This window comes from Ovis aries, chromosome 23 (genome assembly GCF_016772045.2).
Source record: "Ovis aries strain OAR_USU_Benz2616 breed Rambouillet chromosome 23, ARS-UI_Ramb_v3.0, whole genome shotgun sequence".
NCBI classification, from domain to species: domain Eukaryota; kingdom Metazoa; phylum Chordata; class Mammalia; order Artiodactyla; family Bovidae; genus Ovis; species Ovis aries.
The window spans coordinates 30,601,510-30,620,770 of NC_056076.1; the positions used below are offsets into that span (position 1 = coordinate 30,601,510).

The 19,261-nt window shown below is 45.5% G+C and overlaps 1 protein-coding gene and 1 long non-coding RNA gene across 3 annotated transcripts in view; one reads left to right on the forward strand and one right to left on the reverse strand.

Annotated features, from left to right (window-relative positions):
- The window catches only part of LOC105604443 (uncharacterized), a 34,356-nt gene extending 30,762 nt beyond the window's left edge, over positions 1-3,594 (reverse strand). For both annotated transcript variants that reach the window (XR_003586673.3, XR_009598201.1), the window contains exon 1: positions 3,510-3,594. This is a non-coding gene — a long non-coding RNA (uncharacterized LOC105604443). The remainder of the gene's footprint in view (positions 1-3,509) is intronic.
- The window catches only part of KCTD1 (potassium channel tetramerization domain containing 1), a 206,251-nt gene continuing 188,818 nt past the window's right edge, over positions 1,829-19,261 (forward strand). The window contains exon 1 of the mRNA XM_027960825.3: positions 1,829-1,942. Within this exon, the coding sequence (XP_027816626.1) occupies positions 1,934-1,942 (9 nt within the window). The 5' untranslated portion in view covers positions 1,829-1,933. The remainder of the gene's footprint in view (positions 1,943-19,261) is intronic.

Genomic DNA, 19,261 nt, shown 5'->3' on the forward strand with positions numbered 1-19,261 from the left:
GGGCAGAAGAGCCTGGCAAGCTACAGTCCACGGGGTTGCAAAGTCAGATACAATTGAAGTGACTCTGCACACACACACACGGGGACAAGAACAAAGTTTTTATTCAATTGTATTTGGGGTTTTGTAGACATTAAAAGTTTTTTTTAATAGCAGATTAGAGACTATATCATACCTTGTGTGTGTGTGTGTGTGTTTAGGGGGAGATTGAAAGAGAACAAGCACAGAATTTTGAGTTGTTTTGGAAGCTACTCTCTTCTTTTTATAGGGTCCTGATATTCTCAAACCAGATTTCTATGTCATAGAAAATTATGTTTTAAAAAAATCTACCAACATCTCTGATTCTCATGATGACATTCATCTCATGTCACAGTAGAACCAATCTAATCAACTGTGTTTTTTTAAAGCTTGGACCTTCCCATTTTTGCTGGTATTTCGGGAGGGGGTTGCTTACCTTCTAGGTAAAATGATGGTGAAAAAATACTTCCGGTGAAATGCTTCCAATTGCAGGTATTCAGGACATGTCTGGTTCTATTTAGTGCTCCCCCCCCTTTCTTTTTTTAGTATCCTTGGCCTTACAGCCTGGTCTTTTTCATAAGAAATGTCAGCAAAGTCTTTGAATTAATGAACTGTGAAAAGCTCAAAAAAAAAAAAAAAACAAAACTCAAAAAGTATCCTGCATGGCTCTAACACTAATGGGAGGTGATCCTTGAGTTACAACCAAATATCCCAAGTTAACTAAAAAGAATTAAGGTAAGGAAGGGCTTGAGCACAGTCTCTTTGAACAAAGACTCAGAGAGGAAGGAGAAGTGATGGGGAGTGGGGGAGGTCAGAATCAGAGTAGCAATCTGGGCAAATGTGTTTATGTTAAGAGTCTCTTTAGCTCTGGTGAGCAAATAATGGAATTATACAAACCCCCCTATAAAAGAGACCAGGTGGAGGGAAGGAAAGAGAAGGGAGCAGGGGAGGTATGTTTACAAGGTTGATCAAATAAACCTTAATGGTAGGTCCCTGGCTACACCTAATGTAGGTTTTGTTTTCTTTTAATTTTGCTATTAAAAAAAAAATGCGGTGTAACTCCTTCAATCTTTTTGCAATTCTGCATGGTTGAACATTTGAAATGAGTTTGTGTATCACCCCCAGGCGCTGATTCAGACTTGATTGGGGCAAAGCACACTGCATGTGCTTATTTTTATCCACGTCATTTGGGACGTTTTGTCGCCAAAGGAACCAAAAACGCGCTGCTCGATTGCCAAATTATCACCTATCCTTTGATCAGACAGGGCGGTGATCTTCATCAACAAGTTGTGCGACCTTAGTGTAACAGCGATGTCAGGTCAACTTGAGAAAGTGAAGAGAAAGCCCTAAACACAAATAAAAAGAAACAACCAACAATCCTTATAATTATCATCATCTGCTGCTTTTCCCTCTTTTGGCAAAGAAACACTCCATCCATTTGCAGAAATCGCCCGCGGAAACGTTACATCAAAACTAATCACAACGATTAAAATCAGCTTTTCTGTGCAAGAGGAGGGTAAAAAGCAAGTTGGAGGCTGGAATAAGACTGTTTTTCCACCAAAAAAAAAAAAATCTGGAAAAAAATTTTCCTATATGTATATTTTTCTATACGTCTATGTAGAGCTTTATTTTTTGAAGGAGATCAATTGTCTGCCCTGTGATGTTAATTTGATTTAAGTTTTATTTTGGAGATTGATTTAGACTGGAGGTAGAGGCATGAGCTAATTGTATCCTGATCCTTGCCTTGAGGGGTTTCAAAGCCCTGGAGCAACTCTTCTCTGTATTTTGTTCTGTCTACCTTAGCCAAGCTATTGCATTTCTCTCTGGTGTGGCGAGCCGAGCAGATCGCTGGGAGAGAAATCGGAAAAGGGGGGAGAGGAAAAGGAAAAGGGGACTTGGAGAGAGACTTTGTGCTTCAATGTTTCAGGTAAGATCTGACGGTTTGGGTTTGTTATTATTTGCTAAGGAGGGTATGGCTGGGACTTTGGGCGCAACTCGCTTTTACGCATGTGCCAGGCATGGGGCGAGAGCGCGGCACACTCGCACACACACAGCCCGCCGCTGCGGCTCGGGAGCCGCTCGGACCGGCTGCGGGGCAGCGGCCGCCCCCTCCTCCGGGGCTGCTACCACCGCTCCTCGGCGTGCCTCTCCGAGAGGGAGCGGGGCGGAGCGGACGCGGCCTCGGGGACCGGGGCGGCCGGGGGCCGGCGCGCCAGGGCCGGGCTTCCGGATCTGGGGGCCCGGTTCCGGCTCTCGGATCGGAGCGGCCGTGGCTCTCGGAGCCGGTGCCAGCGCCGCCCGCCTGCCCGCCCGCCCGCCGGCCGCTCGCGCGCCAGCCTCCCCGGCGGCCACTCGGCCGCCGCGCTGCCCCCGCCCTCCGTCCCCCGCCCTCCCCGGCGAACCGCGCGCGTCTCTTTCTTCCCGGGCGCCGAGCTCCGCGAACCGGCCCCGCCGAGAGCTTCCCAGCGCCGCGGGCCCCCTACCCGCCGCCGCCGGCAGGAGCGCCCTCGGCCGAGAGACCGGCGCCGCGGGGCGCGCGGGGGGCGACGGCGCCCGGGGCTCCGCTCCCGTCCGGGGGTGGGGGGAGCACCGCCGCCCCCTCTGCCCGCAGCAGCCTCGGCGGGACGCCCCGCGAACGACGCCATTGTGGCGGCCGAGCGGAGAGGGCCCCGGGGCGATTTTTTCCTTCCCCTCCCCGGTGCCCGGGCCGGACCGCCCCGCTCCCCTTTGTGAGCGGCGCCCGGTGCCCAGCGCTGTCCGCCGTCTGTCTCGGGCCGGGCTGATCCGGATCCGCCGCCTCCGCCCACCCGGGTGCCTTTAAAGCCCCCTCCCACCACCACCCCCGCCCTCCTCCAGCCTCTCCCCACCCCCCCAACCCGGCGCTTTGGATGCGAACGTTTCATTTATTTTTAAAAAGCTCTCATTCCGCTTCCTCCCCACCGCCTCCCCTGATAAAGGGCACGGCACGTGCTCTGGATTAGAAGTCTCCCCGGGAGGCGGGGACCGGGGAGGGGGCTCCGGGTGGGGGAAGGACGGGAGCGCGGCAGGTAATGGCTGGGGCTCTGCGGCGCCCGCCTCGACCCGCGGTGCCTGCGGCCGGAGCCCCGCATCCTTCCCTCCCCTGCTGGCGGCCGGGGCTCCCTTAAAGGGACAGGGTTTCCCGGCCGCCTCCGCCGTCTGAACTGGCGCTGGGGGCGCCGAGGTGGGGGGCGGGGGGAGGGATGCAGTTTGGCTCCTTTTTGACCTCTTTCCACTTCTCCCCCCGCCCCCTCCCTCGCCGCCCCTCTTTATGGAAATACGATGTGTGCTTCCTCTCCCGCCCCCCAGAGGGACTGGGCTGGAAAATAAGAGTCCGCGCTTCCTGGAGGAAAAAAAAAAAAAAAAAAGAGCCAGGGTGGGGGGGCGCATCCTGGTGAATTCGCGTGAAAAGTGAGGTCGGACTCGCAGAACACCCAGGAAGAGGAGACGGGAGCCGCGATGCAGGAATCCCTTACCTGGACGCGGGCCCCGCGCCGCCGCCCCGGAGTACCGCAACTTGCTAGCTAGCGCGCGGGTCGACAGTGTGTCTGCCTTTGTGCTTTCGAACCCTTGCACCGCCTTGGAAATTGAGTTTCTGGTATCAACATGTTTTCACCGTGACGGTGCTGCGGGGGCCGGCTGGGCGGGAGCCGACTAAGTTAGCAAAGTTGGATGTCGGCTTTGTGCGTGGAGAGAGGCACGCGAGAACGGCCCGGTGTCCCCGCGCCACCGGCTTCCTCGCTAAGAGGTGCACCGCAGTGGGCAGAAGTAATTTAGTACAAATGCTGCGTTACCTCTCTGATCGTAGAACTAACAGGCTGCTTTCAAGCAAATCCTTGATGGATATGTGTGTGTGTATGTCTCCCCGTGTGCGTGTGTGTCCCCGTGGTGGAGCTGGGAGAGACGTAACAGTTTAACATACTCATTCTTTAAGAAACGTTTGCCTTCTGTTTTCAATCAACGAAGCTGGCAGCTAGAGATACAAGTTTATTTGAGAATACCCTCTGGGTACCAAGCATGCTTGGATTGTTTTAGCAAATTAAAAATGAGCAAAATGCTTTTACCTTCTCAGCAGTAGACTCCTTAAGAGACCTCCTGTTTTGTGTGTATGTGTGTGTTTTAGAGAAACATTTCCTGTGTCTCACAAATGTGTTTTTAATGTGAAAAAGGGGGGAATAAAAGTTTGAAAGGCTGAGGCTGATGCCATCGAATGCTGTATTAAATCCGCTTTTACAATAAGGAATTTACCTGCCTAGATGGGAATCCGTGGAAACTAATCGCTAATCTACTTGGTGAATTTGAAATAGAAGTGGGTCTATTTGTCTCCCGGATAATGGGCAATATGCCGATCGCTTCCTCGTGTTTATATTTGTGTGGCAGTTGGCTTACTATGAGGGGCTGGTGTTCAGAAGGCTGCCCACTGACTACAACAATTTGGCTCAGGAGTCCTGCTGCTGCTGCTCATTGGAAAGAACTGTTAGCAATTGTTTCGATAACAGTAGGTTTCCTGTTTACTAATTAGGTTGCAAAGGTGATCATTGAATTTTAAAACTTTGCATCCCAGAGAAAACTTCACAAGTTTAGGCGATGTGCTTATGAAAAGAAAGCCACTCATTAGACAAAAATGTCATACAATGGCTGGGAAGAAATTTTGAAATGAATCGGGCATGAATGAGAGTTGGCAAAAAAAATCTCCCACCACAGTATTCAAAATGACTGCAGTGATTTTGCTGTATTAATTATGCCTGAAGCCCAATATAAGGTTCTCCAACACACACTAGAGGTCTCTCTTCTAGCTATAAGATTTTCCTGTTTGTAATTCTTTGCCAGGGCGTGCATCCTGGAGTGGGAAATGACAGGTTGATTCAGACTTACTTAGTAATAGTGATTTACTGGCCATTTATATTACTCTAATGTGAGGTATTTATTTCGGAGAATATTCAGTAATTATTGTACAAATTATACTAGCTAACTACTAAGAAAGAAACTGTAAAAGACTTCTACTACATGATGATGAAAACAGATTATTCAATTTGTTGAATAGCATTATGGACCTTTTGGCAGACAATTATTTATCCAGAGCAATTGGTTTTAAAATGTAAAAGTAATTAGTGAAAGATGTATCATATCAGAGAACTTTCTGAAAATTAAACTTTATGTCTAAGTTCAACACTAAAGTTGATTGCATAAATGCTTTCTTGTCTTGCTATTTCTAAAATCAGAATGATTATTTTCTAATCCTGAAATGTGATGTTTTCTGCTATTTTCCCATTTACATTGCTTTTGAGTCATTCAAAGGATGTTTGTGAATCGTCAGTTCACCAAAGCTTTTATTTAGTTGAATCTGAAGCTGCATTTCTGAACTTTCTTTGGAAGTGCAATTTATAATTTCCCAAACAAGTGAAACTTTTATTTTCTTTATCTTTAGGATAAACCATCTTGGGGGGAAAAAAGGAAATTTTTGGATGCAAGCATATATGCTTATTTTAATAGTTCATGAAAGAAGTGAGAAAAAATGTTTTAAAAAATTAATACAGAAGTGTGAAATACTTCAGTTTTCCTAGGCACTATAATAGTACTGTGGTTTTTCTTAAAAACATACTAAATGTTAATTGCATTTTACTTGATGATTTTTGTTTAAGATCATTCACTGCAGAGAATGAAACAGAGATTGTCCTTTAAGAACAACAAGCCAGGATTCATTCATTAAGTTCATTCATTGAACAAATATTTATTTGCGGCTTCTGTACACGAGACCCTGTGCTAGATGCCAGAGACATGATGGTGAAAAAAATTATGCAGAGTCCCCAGTCCCCTGGAATTTGTGTTTCAGATAGACAGACGTTAATCAAACAGTTGAACAATGGACAGAGAATAGTGCTTTTGAAAGAAAAGAAACTAACCGAAAGGGCAAAGTGGCCAAGACTGGGTTTTGGAGGAAGTGTTACAAACAGATCTAAGCAGGTAATGAAGAGGCAGGAGAAGCAGAGTGAGAACAGGAAGTAAGTTCCAGGCAAAGGGAAGAGGGAATGGCATTTGCCAAACAGGGAAAGGCATGGCTAAGGGAGAGGAGCTCAGAGATGCACGAGCTGGAGCTGAGAGAGAGAGGAGGCGATGATGAGAGAGCAGGTTGTGGGGACAAGCCTCTAGTCCTAACTCTAAGAGCAGAGTGAAGGGGCTTGGCCAGGAGGATTGGGAGGAGGGCAGCAGTAACATAATCAGGTTCGTGTTTTGCAAGGATAATTCTGATGTCACTGTGGGCAGTGAATAGAGCCCAGAGTAGATGAAGTAGAGCCCTTGGAAGGCTATTAAAGTCATCCAAGCAGGAGAAGATGCAGCTGGGGTTAGGGCAGTGGCGGGGGAACAGAAGGATGGAAGATCTAGTCACAAGGTGAAATTGACAGAATGTAGTAAGGACTGGTGATGGGTAATCAAGGACAGAAAGGGATGTCAAGTGGACTCCTAGGTTTCGGACACTAAGCGGACACTGGGATTCTGAAGACTGTAGATTTTGTGCTTTTCACTTCAATTTGTAGTAGCCAGAATGAGGAGCAATGACAAGCCTCATTCACATCCTGTGTAAGTGAATTCAGGCAGGAATTTGTTCCCCAATCTCATGGAGTACCTAGTGTGTCAGGCACTGATTGCTCTGCTCTTGTCTTTTATCTAAGATGTCTTTTCCTTTATAAACTGCACCTTGAAGTTTCTTTCCTCCAACTCCAAGTTGGAATTGTCATTTGAATAGGCCTGTGTTTAACCTTCTGAAACAAAAATCAAGTCTGTGCCTTATAGTGCAAATTAATTGTGCTTAAAAATATTATGAACTTGAATTAAATGACTATAAAAATGAGCTGCTCAATCATGCTTTCTAAAAGCCCATTTACATACAAATAACTGGCACAATTCTTGTGAATCACTCATTGAAAAAAACTTAAGGACCTTATTAACATGGTAAAATTTGTTTGGTCTGATTTGAGTTTGCTCTGCTCTGCTTTCTCCCAATTAGTTAGATTCTAGTATGTTTGACTTTCCTGTGTCTCTGACTTTTTGTACTGATCCTTGGCTAATCTTGTTTCAATGCAACATTTTCATACTTTTCTTAAGTGAACACTGTTTTTGGTATTTCTAATATCCTATCCATCCTTTCCATGTGTTCTTACTTCTCTAAAACTCCCTCACATCTGGCTTCACAAGCATGCATAACAATAGGGGAATGGTCTTTGGGTGGTTATTCAACAGTAAAAGAGCATCAGTTGATGAACAATTAATTTTAAAATCTAAAATGAGGCATTCAGTTTTTCTTTCAACATCAAAACTCATCAGAAAAATTCCAGGAAAAAGAAATCTGCCATGAATGTTTTGTAATCGCTTTTCCCCTTTCTGGCTGTCCTCCTTTTAGACAAGTCCAGGTAGAAGCTCCTTCCAAGAGATTTGGTACTTAGTATTTCCAGGAAACAATTTGAATGATCACTCTGTTCACTGGGGCTCGAGATACATCTGCAGTTCTATAAGATCCTTTTCTTGGTGGTTATCTATCGTGTGGGTGGCTTGGAGGGTAGGCCCTGGTTGGAAAACACAATGTCATTTTAGCCAAGTCACCTGGGGATCCATTTCTTCTGTGTACACAGGATTGATTAATATCTCACCAACCTGCTGTATAGGATTGTTGAGAGGAAAAATGAGTATGTACGGTGGGATTTCCCTGGTGGTCCAATGCAATGGCTAAGACTTCACGCTCCCAATGCAGGGGACCCATGTTCGATCCTTTGTTGGGGAACAGAATCCCATATGCCTCAACTAAGAGTTTCCTTTCCGCATGGAAAAGATCCCACGTGCCACAACTAAGACCCCTTGGCACAGCCAAATTAGTAAATAAATATGAAAAAAAAAAAAGATACTGCATAGAACAATGCATTCAGGTTCATTCATTCTTTTAAAAAAAAGTGGGTAGATGTGGCAAACTGATATGCAATAAATAGCCTCAAGCAACCCTAATAGGCAGTTTTTCCGGAAGGACCCTCCCACCTTGGTTCCCCAGATTCTGGCCTCTTACTGCAAGTAGCAAAGGCCAGTCTGGACCACCTCACTGAACCCCTAAAACAACACTGTGGGGCAACTGCATCTCACAGGTGAAAGAACTAAGGATTTGAAAGACCACATGACTCGGCTTGCCTGGGGTTAAAATCTGTGTGTGCTAAGTTGCCTCAGTGGTGTCTGACTCTTTGCGACCCTATGGGCTGTAGCCTGCCAGACTCTTCTGTCCATGCGATTCTCCAGGCAAGGATACTGGAGTGGGTTGCCATGCCCTCCTCCAGGAGATCTTCCCAGCCCAGGGACTGAACCCACGTCTCTTGTCTTCTGCATTAGCAGGAGGGCTCTTTACCACTAGCACCCCCTGGGAAGCCTGGTCAAAGTCTAGGCTGGTGGCAAAGAGCAGAGATTCTAGTCCAGCATGCTGACCACAAACCTCTACCCTGCCATTAGGCACTTTTCTGGCCCCTGTCAGACTCCTGGTTCTTTCTGTCCAGTAAATGGCATCTGAGTACTATCACAGGTACTTTCTTTTCTGCCATCGGCTTCTATTCATCACCATTCGCCTCCCCGACAGCACCCCTCCTCTGACACCAAGAGAGAAAAAAATAAAAAGCAGTTTGGGATTGGTACTGTCAGACACCTGAATTGCTCCCTAGCTCACGCAGAGCAGATCCAGCACTCTGACATCCTCTGTCATGCTGACCAAAATACAGATTTGTTTTCCATCCAATGAGAAGTGACGACTGCACGTCTTGCTGCCAAGACCAAGGCTGCTCTTAAGAAGAAGAGTTATGAACTGAAAAGAATGTTAACTAGATAGATTTCAGATGCTTGCTAGAGGAAGGGATATTCTTCCTGATAAATCTTCCCAAAGCATCTATTGCTATCGTCACTTACTGTTTTGTAGCACTTTCACTTCGCTGGAAATCTGTAGCTAATAGAATAGAACAGAAAATGTGTGTGAAACTAAAGATCCAAACTGGTCCATGTTATGAACATTTGTCTCTACCTACATGCGTGCGTGCGTGCTTAGTTGCTTCAGTCGTGTCCGACTCTCTGCGACCCCATGGACCGTGCTCCAGTATTCAAATTCCACTCAAACTCTTCTCAACTCTGCTGTCTGAGTAAACTAATTAAATCTCTCTAAGTTTCAGTTTCTTGAACTGTAACTGAGACATCAGTAGTCACTATCAATGAGACAATAATATGAGATGGTTACAAGTGAGATAATAGATTCTAAGGTTGTTCTGAGGGTTGAATGTGATTTTATGGAATGTACATGCCTGGCACATAGTAAGCACTCAGAAATTATCCATATCATATTGTTAACATCAGGGACTATGTTTATTTGTCTTTGCTTCCTCAATTCCTGATACAGTGCCTGGCACACAGGGTAAGTACTCAATAAATAATTGTTGGGTACATGAACACAATTTCAGAGAATACAAGAATAAAGCCAGCTGTGATTTCACTTCCCTGTAATTTTTGCCCCTGACAAGAGGGTCCAAGTTCTGCCAGATGTCCTCGCCTGAGAGTTATGGGCTTTTCTTAACTAATTGGATCAACCATTTGGAACAGATCAAATTTGACCTGGAGAAGTATTCATGCTAAATAGGGTGTTGCCTTAAAGATGCCATAATTTACCTTTTAATGACTCATGTGAAGGTCCTTCTGTGTGCAGTTCTCTTGAGATTTCCACAATATGCAGACATTTAGGAATGATGCTATGAAATAATGAAAGTTCTGAACCCACAAAAGGTATCAGTGACTTCGTTTATTACGCAACAAAGAAACATCAGAACTGGTCTGATACCCATTCCATCCAGCAGATGGCATTGCTACGCATTTACAAGCCATTTTTCGGAATAGCCTCTGGTTGCTCTCCTGGTTTCTCACCATTGCCCCACCCTCAGTGGAAAAGGAGTTCTGAACCAACTCTGAAAACCTCCCTTGACTCCTTTGCAGGAATAACTGAGGCTCAAGAGGGAGCTGGAAGAATTTCTCACCTTGGAGTCACACATTTCCCCCTGTGCTGTGGGCCAGGCAAGGGGGAGCAAACAGGTACCGTGGGCTGTTAGAATCCACTCACTCCCAGACACAAGTAGGGAGTCTGTTTTGTTTGCTTAAAGCAAATCAACAGAAGAAAGTGCTGTCAACCTCCAGCGTCTACGATGCTACCACATGCTGTGGGTTGAGAGCGTCTGGGATGCCTGTTAGTAATCTGGAATACTAGTAAAGATGATAGTCCATTTTAGGTAGGTTTGTGCCTCCAGGGAATGGAAGTGTTGTATGCAAGTCAAAACCCACCTGTAACCCTCTTATGTAGGGTCGTGAAATGAGCTTTGGTCTCCAAGTCACTTAAAACTGTGGACCCACTGTTAGCTGTGTGACCCTAAACCTTGGCTTTATTACATGTACAAATAAGGATGCTGACAACCACCTCAGAGGATTGTAAGAATTAAATATGTAGCACTAGTACAATCCTATGTGGTAGGCTTCTTTCCAAGGACTTTACAATGTATTATCCCATTGGATCCTCATCCATCATTCTAGAGGGGATACTCTTAGTATCCCCATTTTTGAGATGAGAAAATCAAGGCACAGAGAGATTAACTTGCCCAGGGTCACATATTGGTGAGTGGAAGAGCTAGAATTTGAATGAGGCATTCAGGCTTCAGGGTCTATATGCTCTTAGCTCCCTGGCACTGTCTCTTAATAATTATTAAGCACTTTCCTTGTGCTAGGAACTTCATGGATATTAACTCATCTCAGCCACCCTAGAAGCTGGATGCTATTCTATTACTTTCTTTATCTTAGCAAATGAAGGCAAAATGTGCCCCACTCTGTAAGACACAGGAAGACAAATTAATGGAGAGGCTGTACTATATTAAAGCACTAAATGGTGAGTCCCATTGTAACTGCCACAGTGATTTAGAGATAAGAGAAATTAACAATGAAAGTGTATGGGGTTATGTTCTTATTGTATAAGATTAGGCAGGTGGAAAAATGTTAAATGCCTTATCCTTTAAATTTTCCATCAGGATCCTTGCATATTTATAACCTCAGAACCATTTTCAGAAATGGTGGGTGGCCATCGAAGATTGCGGTTGGTCCCACTCATGAAAGATGTGGCTCATTATTTTATGAGGGAGTAGGTAGATCCCCTGGAGTAGGAAATGACAGTTTGCTCCAGTGTTCTTGCCTGGAAAATCCCATGGACAGAGGAGCCTGGTGGGCTGCAGCGCAGGGAGGCTCAAAGAGTTGGACACGACTGAGCAACAGAGCACGCACGCACGCACATACGGGAAGATCCAGGTGCTTTGCTAAATGACCATTGCCTTCCTCCCATACATGAGGGCCAGCTCTTAGCACAGCTCTTTTGCCAGTGAGTTCCAAGAACTCACAACAGTGAAAGAAAATCACCTGTGATATGAACTGTGTTTCACAAATCTAAAGTATCTGAGAAGTGGGCCAGTCTAAGTTTGCACAAGTCAAATCAGCTATATAAGAACTGCCAGGGGACTTCCCTGGTGGTCCAGGGGTTAAGAATCCGCCTTGCAGTGCAAGGGAGGTGGGTTAGATCCCTGGTCAGAGAACTAAGATCCCACACACCCTGGAGCAACTAAGCCCATGCCGCTGCAAGGAAGATCCTGAATGAAGCAGTGAAGATCCCGAATGCTGCAACTAAGACCAGACACAGCCAAATAAATACATATTTAAAAAAAGAAGAAGAATTACAGGTTCTAGACCTGCCTCCAGGGGCGGTCACCCATAAAAGCAGTCACAGAGTTCATGATCATTGAAGTCACAGGGACCCCACCAGTGATGTGTTTGTTGTTGTTCATTTGCTAAGACATGTCTGACTCTGCAACCCCATGCATTGCAGCATACCAGGTTTCCCTGTCCTTCACCATCTCCCAGAGTTTGCTCAAACTCGTGTCCATTGAGTCATCCAACCATCTCATTCTCTGTCACCCACTTCTTCTCCTGCCTTCTGTCTTCCCCAGTATCAGAGTCTTTTCTAATGAGTTGGCTCTTCGCATCAGATGGGCAAAGTATTGGAGCTTCAGCATCAGTCCTTCCAATGAATATTCAGGGTTGATTTCCTTTAGGGCTGACTGGTTTGATCTTGCAGTCCGAGGCAATGAACCAGGGCTGAGTAAGTGAGACAGAATAGGAGTTCTACAAACTTCCACCTTAAGAAATCAGGGACATTTCTCATCACTCTTTTTCTTCCAAATAACTCTTTGTGCTCATGCAAATCTTTGCACAATTTATCCTTTCATTTCTGATTTGTCTTTATGTCTACATGCATCAGAAATAAGAATATTTCTAGCTAAAGCATTCTTAAAAGCTCAGTCATTCAAGTCTGCATAATTGTTGAAGGGGTCTTCTTTGTTTCTTTTTCTTGCTTAAAAAATTGAGTCAGATGCACTTTTAGACTTTGCAAATTTTTCTTTTGAATAAATACCCCAAATTCCTTTTATAGTCAAAGGTTTTTTTTTTTCATTGTACAGTTAAGCATTCATATATCTGAGTTATTTTTGACAGCCCTTCTGCAAGCTTTAAGTGTATGGTAAACACATTTCCAAATTATTCTGCTAAGGAATAGGGCTGATACATTTTTTAATCACTTGAAAATTATACCTTTTGATAAATTTCTGGGTTAACACAATAACCATTTATTATGGAAGTGCACAGTTTTTCTGAGCTGATTGATTTGCTAAAGCTCTTTGCAAATAATTGCTTTTAAAATTAGTTTTCTTTTTTTCAATTAAAAAAATTTTTAATTGAAGGATAATTGCTTTACAATGTTGTATTGGTTTCTGTCATATAACAACGTGAATTAGCCATAAGTGTATATATATTCTCTCCTTCTTGAGCCTCCTTCGCCCCCCACGCCTCATCCTACCCCTCTAGGTTGTCGCAGAGCGCCGGGCTGAGCTCGCTCTGTTTTATGGTAGCTTCCCACTAGCTATCTATTTTATTCATAGTAATGTGCATACGTCAATGCTACTCTCAATTTGTCCCACCTTCGCCTTCCCCCGCTGTGTCCACAAGTCCGCTCTCTACTAAAATAAGTTTTAAAATGAATTTATATAGCCACACATACTTGAGCTCACTTGTGGAGTGATTTAATAGTTGATGACCTAGTTTCCATATGATCTATCTTCTCTTTTTCCTTTTCATTGCTGTCTACCTTTTGGCCTCATAATTACTTTTTTCGGTTATCTCTGGAGAAGAGGGGAAAAGGGAAATAAATTTCAAATTTGTTTCCCTTTCTTTCCCTCTGCCCCTCACCGACTGACAATTTGACAAAGCGTGTTGGAGAGGAATCTGCTCTTGATTCTTGCTAACAGAAAGACATAACAGAACAAATAATTCAAAGGAATAGGTGATCCAAAGTCATTTTTATTGCCATTTTATTTTGTTGTGACTTAGGCTAGGATTAAATTCTGCAATCTTTGTATGCACATTGTCTTCTCCATTGCAACTTCTGCACTCTTATTATATAATTTCAGCACTAATGTAGATGACTGAAGGCACCCCGAACAAGGAGTCTTCCCCAATTATGAACGTGAATCAGTCTTTTCCAAAGTATTTTCTAGGTCTGTGGTTCTGGACTTCAGTTTGCATTAGAAGCGCCTGGAGAACTTGTTAATACACAGATTCCTGGCTCCACCCTGAGTTACTGATTAGGCAGGTGATGTGGAGCCTGCATAGTTGCATTCCTAACAGGTTCCCAAAGGATGTTGATGCTGCTGTTCTAGGGACCACACTTGATGATCTGATCTCCTTGCACTCCAAGGGACTCTCAGCACCACAGTTCGAAAGCATCAATTCATCTGCACTCAGCCTTCTTTATGGTCCAGCTCTCACATCCATACATGGCTACTGGAAAAACCATAGCTTTAATTGTATGGACCTTTGTTGGCAAAGTGATGTCTGCTTTGACCATAGAACCTTTCCTTCTATGGGTACCAATCAGCTCAGATTTACTATCCCGGAACATGGTGGAAGATACTACCCTTCCTCCTGGTGCCTTGATGGCTAAACTTCAGCACCTCCCACCTTCCACTTCCTGTTGACAACCACCTGCCTTGGACACAGACTGGACAGTTTCACCACTCGGCACCTCTTCAGCTTGGCAGTCTCCCACTCAGCTTTCTTCTTTCGACCAGAGCATCTCATCCTCCTACTCACACCCACTCAACCTGCTTCATGACGCTCCCCTGCTTCCTCTTTCTTCTCTGCCTGTCTGATCTCTCTTTGATCATCCCTGCCTGTCTTCCTCGTCATCTCTCCCTCCTTCTCCAGCCAAAGCTCAATGACACCCTTAATTTCTCCCGCGTCTTGCCCTCTTCTGTCCTTCCTGCGTTGCCAATACTCAGTCCTGGAAAACCTTTCTTTCCCCACGCTTTTGACCCTGGGAGCCTGAGTGATGATGATAGAATGGCAAATAATAATTCTCAGTGTTTCCAAAATCATTCAGCCAGCAGAGGCTTCTTTGGGTTTTACTGTGCCAGGCACTACCCTAAGTTTTAGAAATGAAACAACAGACAAAACTGAAAGTTTCAGGGTCTTAAAGGAGTTCACATCCTATTAGGGTGGAGTAAGAACTGAATCAGATACAATTAAGTGCTATGCATAAAATTACTAATAAAACAGGGTGGTCAGGGGAGACCTCCATAAGGGTGACATTAGAGCTGATATCTGATGACAGTTGTGTTATCGCAGTGTGGCTGGCCCTTTCATATTGCATGACAGTCCCCAGTTCACTTTTTTGGCGGGGAGGGACTATGCTGGGTCTTCCTTGCAATGCCCAGACCTTCTCTAGTTTCACCCCAACAGCTTAGTTGCTCCTTGACATGTGGGATCTTAGTTCCCCAAGCAGGGATCAAACCTGTGTCCCCTGCATTGGAAGGCAGCTTCTTACTCACTGGACCACCAGGGAAGTCCCTTCCAGTTCACTTCTTATCTCATTTCCCATGGAGGCTCTTCTGGGTCTCTTTTACTCTTTTTAAATTACAAACCCATCCCTACTTATCAGATAAACTCGCCTCATGAATTTCTGAGAAGTTGCCCACTCCCTGACACCACAAACCCCATCCATGGCTCCATGAATCCTCTCTTCCATTCTTGCTGTCCTTTCCTTGGTGTTTGATTTTTCCTCTATCCATTGGCCTTTAGCCTTTAATCATTAAACATCTGTCTGTGTCCCCCTCAAAATTCACATGTTCAAGCCTAACTCCCAGTGTGACTGTATTTGGAGGTAGGGCCAAGGAGATCAGAAGGTAGGTCCCTGATTGATAAGGTTAGTTTCCTGGGACTTTCTTGGTGGTCCAGTGGTTGAGAATCCGTCTACCAATGCAGGAGAAGTGGGTTCGATCCCTGGTCCGGGAACTAAGATCCCACATGCCCCAGAGCAGCCAAGCCCACAGGACACAACCGCTGAGCTCCTGCACCGCAACTAGAGAATCCGTGCGCCGCCATGAAAGATCCCGTATGACCCAGACCTGACGCAGCCAAATAAATTTAAAAGAAGAAAGATTAGTTTCCTTATAAGAAGAGACACCGGAGAGCTCACTCTCTCCTTTAGAGCACAAAGAAGTCACGTGAGCAACAGCTAGAAGGCGGCCGTCTACCAGCCGGTAACAGAGCCCTCTTCAAAAGCCACATCAGTCAGCACCTTGATCTTGGGCTTCCAGCCTCCAGAACTAAGAGAGATAAATTTCTGCTGTTTAAGCCACCCTGTCTATACAGTGTTTTGTTATAGCAGCCTGAGCTGACTAAGACACCACCCTTCACCACAAAACAGAGACCTCCCTGCTTTGCACTCTCCTTCCCTCGCCTCCCCTCACAGCCAGCACACAGCCTCTTCTGTGCACACCCCGCCCACCACAATCTGGCTGCTCACACTTCCTTCCTTCCTCTCCTCCCTCGCAGGTTGTACTTTTCAAACCACCTTTTATTTTAGTGTGTGCGCCTGTTTCTTTTCAAAATGGAACAGCGTTGCAAAGCTTAGGCTGTTCTAAAAGACTTTATTTTTAACCTCTGTTGAGATCAGAACCTCTGTAGTCATCCAGTGCTTCTTGCCACTTGTTGTTTTTTTTTTTCCCTTAAGAATCACATTTATGGAAAGATATATATTTATTTATTTGTCTGTGCCGGGTCTTAGTTGTGGCATGTGGGATGTGGGATCTCGTTCCCTGACCAGGGATCGAACCCAGGTCTCCTACATTTGGGAGCGCAGAGTTTTAGCCACTGGACTACCAGGGAAGTACTGCCACTTAACTCTTCTTAAACACCAGATTTAATCTCTGCTTGTCTCCCAGATCTAATTGTATTTCTCAGTGAAGTTCCCTTTTTAGAATTTCTTCACCTGAACGTTGTCACAATTTAAGGAAATAGGGAGTTGTTATTGCTCGACTTTGTGTTTTTCTACATCGAGACTATTGGTTTTCTGCCACTTTCCAATTGAAATGGTAATAGCCCTAAGCAAGACTGGAAGTTTAAAAGTCAAGATTGGGAAGATGGTTTCTTCTTTTTAAGGAAACTTTCCCTGAATGCCGTCTTTGCTTTTAAATTTAATTAGAATTCCATCGCGCATTGCTTATCTAGTGGAATACTGTCACCGCCACATGCCCCACGGCACTGGGTCTCTGGGGGAAGGTCAAATGTCACTGCTTCCCCAAGTCGATCTGTGGCTTCCAGGCCCTGGTCACTGTCTCCGAGGGAGGGGTGATAAGAGGTAGAGATGAGGCAGGATCAGGTTATCTTACTTCACAGCTGCCATGGATTTCTTCTGCACTGGTCTTCTCCCATCACACCCCCAAAGGGAAAGCCAAAAATTCGTATCTCACATTGCAGTGATTAAGAGCCATCCCGAGATTCCACCGGGCATGGGAGAGCAGCAGGGAAGGAGGATTAAGTGAAACAATTTCTATAAGGCACTTTGCACAGTGCCCGCCATGTGGTAAGTGCTCAGAAAATGGTAGTTATTATTATCAATGCCATTGTCATCCTCAGGATCACTGCTGCTCATCATATACACATCCACACCAAGAGACATATACACATGTGTATATGAGTGAGGAGTCTGTCTGGCTCACATGGAACCTACAAGTCTTTTTTTTAAATTAATTTTTATTGGAGTTTAATTGCTTTACAATGTGGTGTTAGTTTCTACTGTACAACAAAAAGAATCAGCCATACATATCCATATATCCTCTCCCTTTTTGGACTTCCTTCCCAGTCAGGTCACCACAGAGCATTAAGCAGAGTTCCCTGGGAACCCAGAAGTCTGGAAGGAACGCAACAAGTTTGAAGGGCTTGGTGGAGATCTGTTACCTGCCGCCCGTAATAGTTTTAGAGGGCTGGTGGAGTATTGCAGTTCTGTGCCAGAAGAAGGGGCCACAGAGCAGACAGACCCCTTCTTAACCTCATGAGAGTGATGAGGTTGCAAAGAGTCCAGGGGTTAGGCAAACCTGGCTCACAGGAAAGGATACACTGTGAGTTCTAGGATGAGGGGAATGTCAGAAGTTGGGGGTGAGGAAGATTGAAGTGTGACTGTGATACAGATCAACGGGGGAATGGGAAAAGGACCGTGAACAGAAGTTATCTCAAGGTCATGTAGACACTGCCCTGTTTAAAATGGATAAGCAACAAAAACCTACTGTATAGTCCAGGGAACGCTGCTCAATGTTATGTGCCAGCCTGGATGGGAAGGGGGTTTGGGGGAGAATGGATACGTGTATATATGTGGCTGAGTCCCTTCACTGTTCACCTGAAACCATCACAACATTGTTCATCAGCTATACCCCAATACTAAATGGTTTTGGTGTTTAAAAAAATAATAATTTTTTTTTAAGTTATCTCAGCTCCAAGACTGCCTGTGAGCGTTTGAGTAGCAAAATGGCAAACCAGTGGGGGAGAATATGCCATGGGAAGAATCCACAGAGCTAGGACTGATCTAAAAAGGGTAGAGGAGCTTCTGGTGCAGAGAAAGTGTATTTTCAAAAATCCAAAGCTATACAAGTAAAATAATATGCTCTCTGCTGTGGATTATAAACAGCCAGCTAATCAGCACTTTGTTGTCAGGCCGCTGAGGAAGAAAGAGCTCCTGCCCCAGCTGCTTAGAATCGGGGGGGTAAACAGGATCTGTGGCAGTGAGGGGGGATGTTGTGGGAGGGCATGTAAACCGAGAGCTAGAGGCTCTGGCGCGGGCTGGGAGGGCTTGCTGGAGGAGGTGAGAGTGTAATTAGGCCTTAGAGATGCAGAGGCATGGCGTGGCAAGCTGGGACAGTAAAGTGAACTGGAGATGGATATGCAAAAATCATTTTGAAAGCTAAGGAGGGATTAACACAAACCTGGGGTTTGGGGAGGAAATCGCTGACTCCATCAGCCTCTTCCTGTTGCCCTCCCACCCTGCTCTGTGGTCTCTGCGTGTTGGCTGCTCTAGGATCTGAGCATCCGACTCCACTGTCCTCTCTGGCCCTGTCCACAAACTTCCTCTGCAGATGTCTCCTTTATATTCTGTCCTTCCCAGCAACCCTCACGTCCCTTGACTTTGGTACAAAAGTGCAGCGACTCCCCTCTGTTTTGCCACATGTAGGTCTCTGTGTGTGTTAGTTGCTCCATCGTGTTCAACTCTTTGCGACCCCATGGGCTGTAACCCACCAGGCTCCTCTGTCCATGGAATTCTCCGGGCAAGAATACTGGAGTGGGTTGCCATGCCCTCCTCCAGGGGATCTTCCTGACCCAGGGGTTGAACCCAGGTCTCTCGCAATGGCAGGTAGATTCTTTACCATCTGAGCCACTAGGGAAGCCCTGCCAGTGAACACATCCACCTGGTGGCCAGCACCCTCTCAGGGGGTCTCACGGAACTCAACAGCTTCCTGGTCTTCCAAACACTCTTCCCTCTCACTCAGGTGCTCAGTAAAGAATCTTCATGATTTTTCTTCATGTCTTCCTTTCCCTCAACTCCCACTTAGACACACACACCATGAATCATCCATTTCTGTTATTTCTACTCTTATAGTCTCTGTGGACTTCCTTCGTGGTCCAGTGGTTCGGAATCTGCCTGCTAATGCAGGGGACACAGGTTTGATCCCTGGTCTGGGAAGATTCCACATGCTGTGGGGCAGCTAAGCTCAGTGCTGCAACTACTGAAACTATGCTCTAGAGCCTGCGA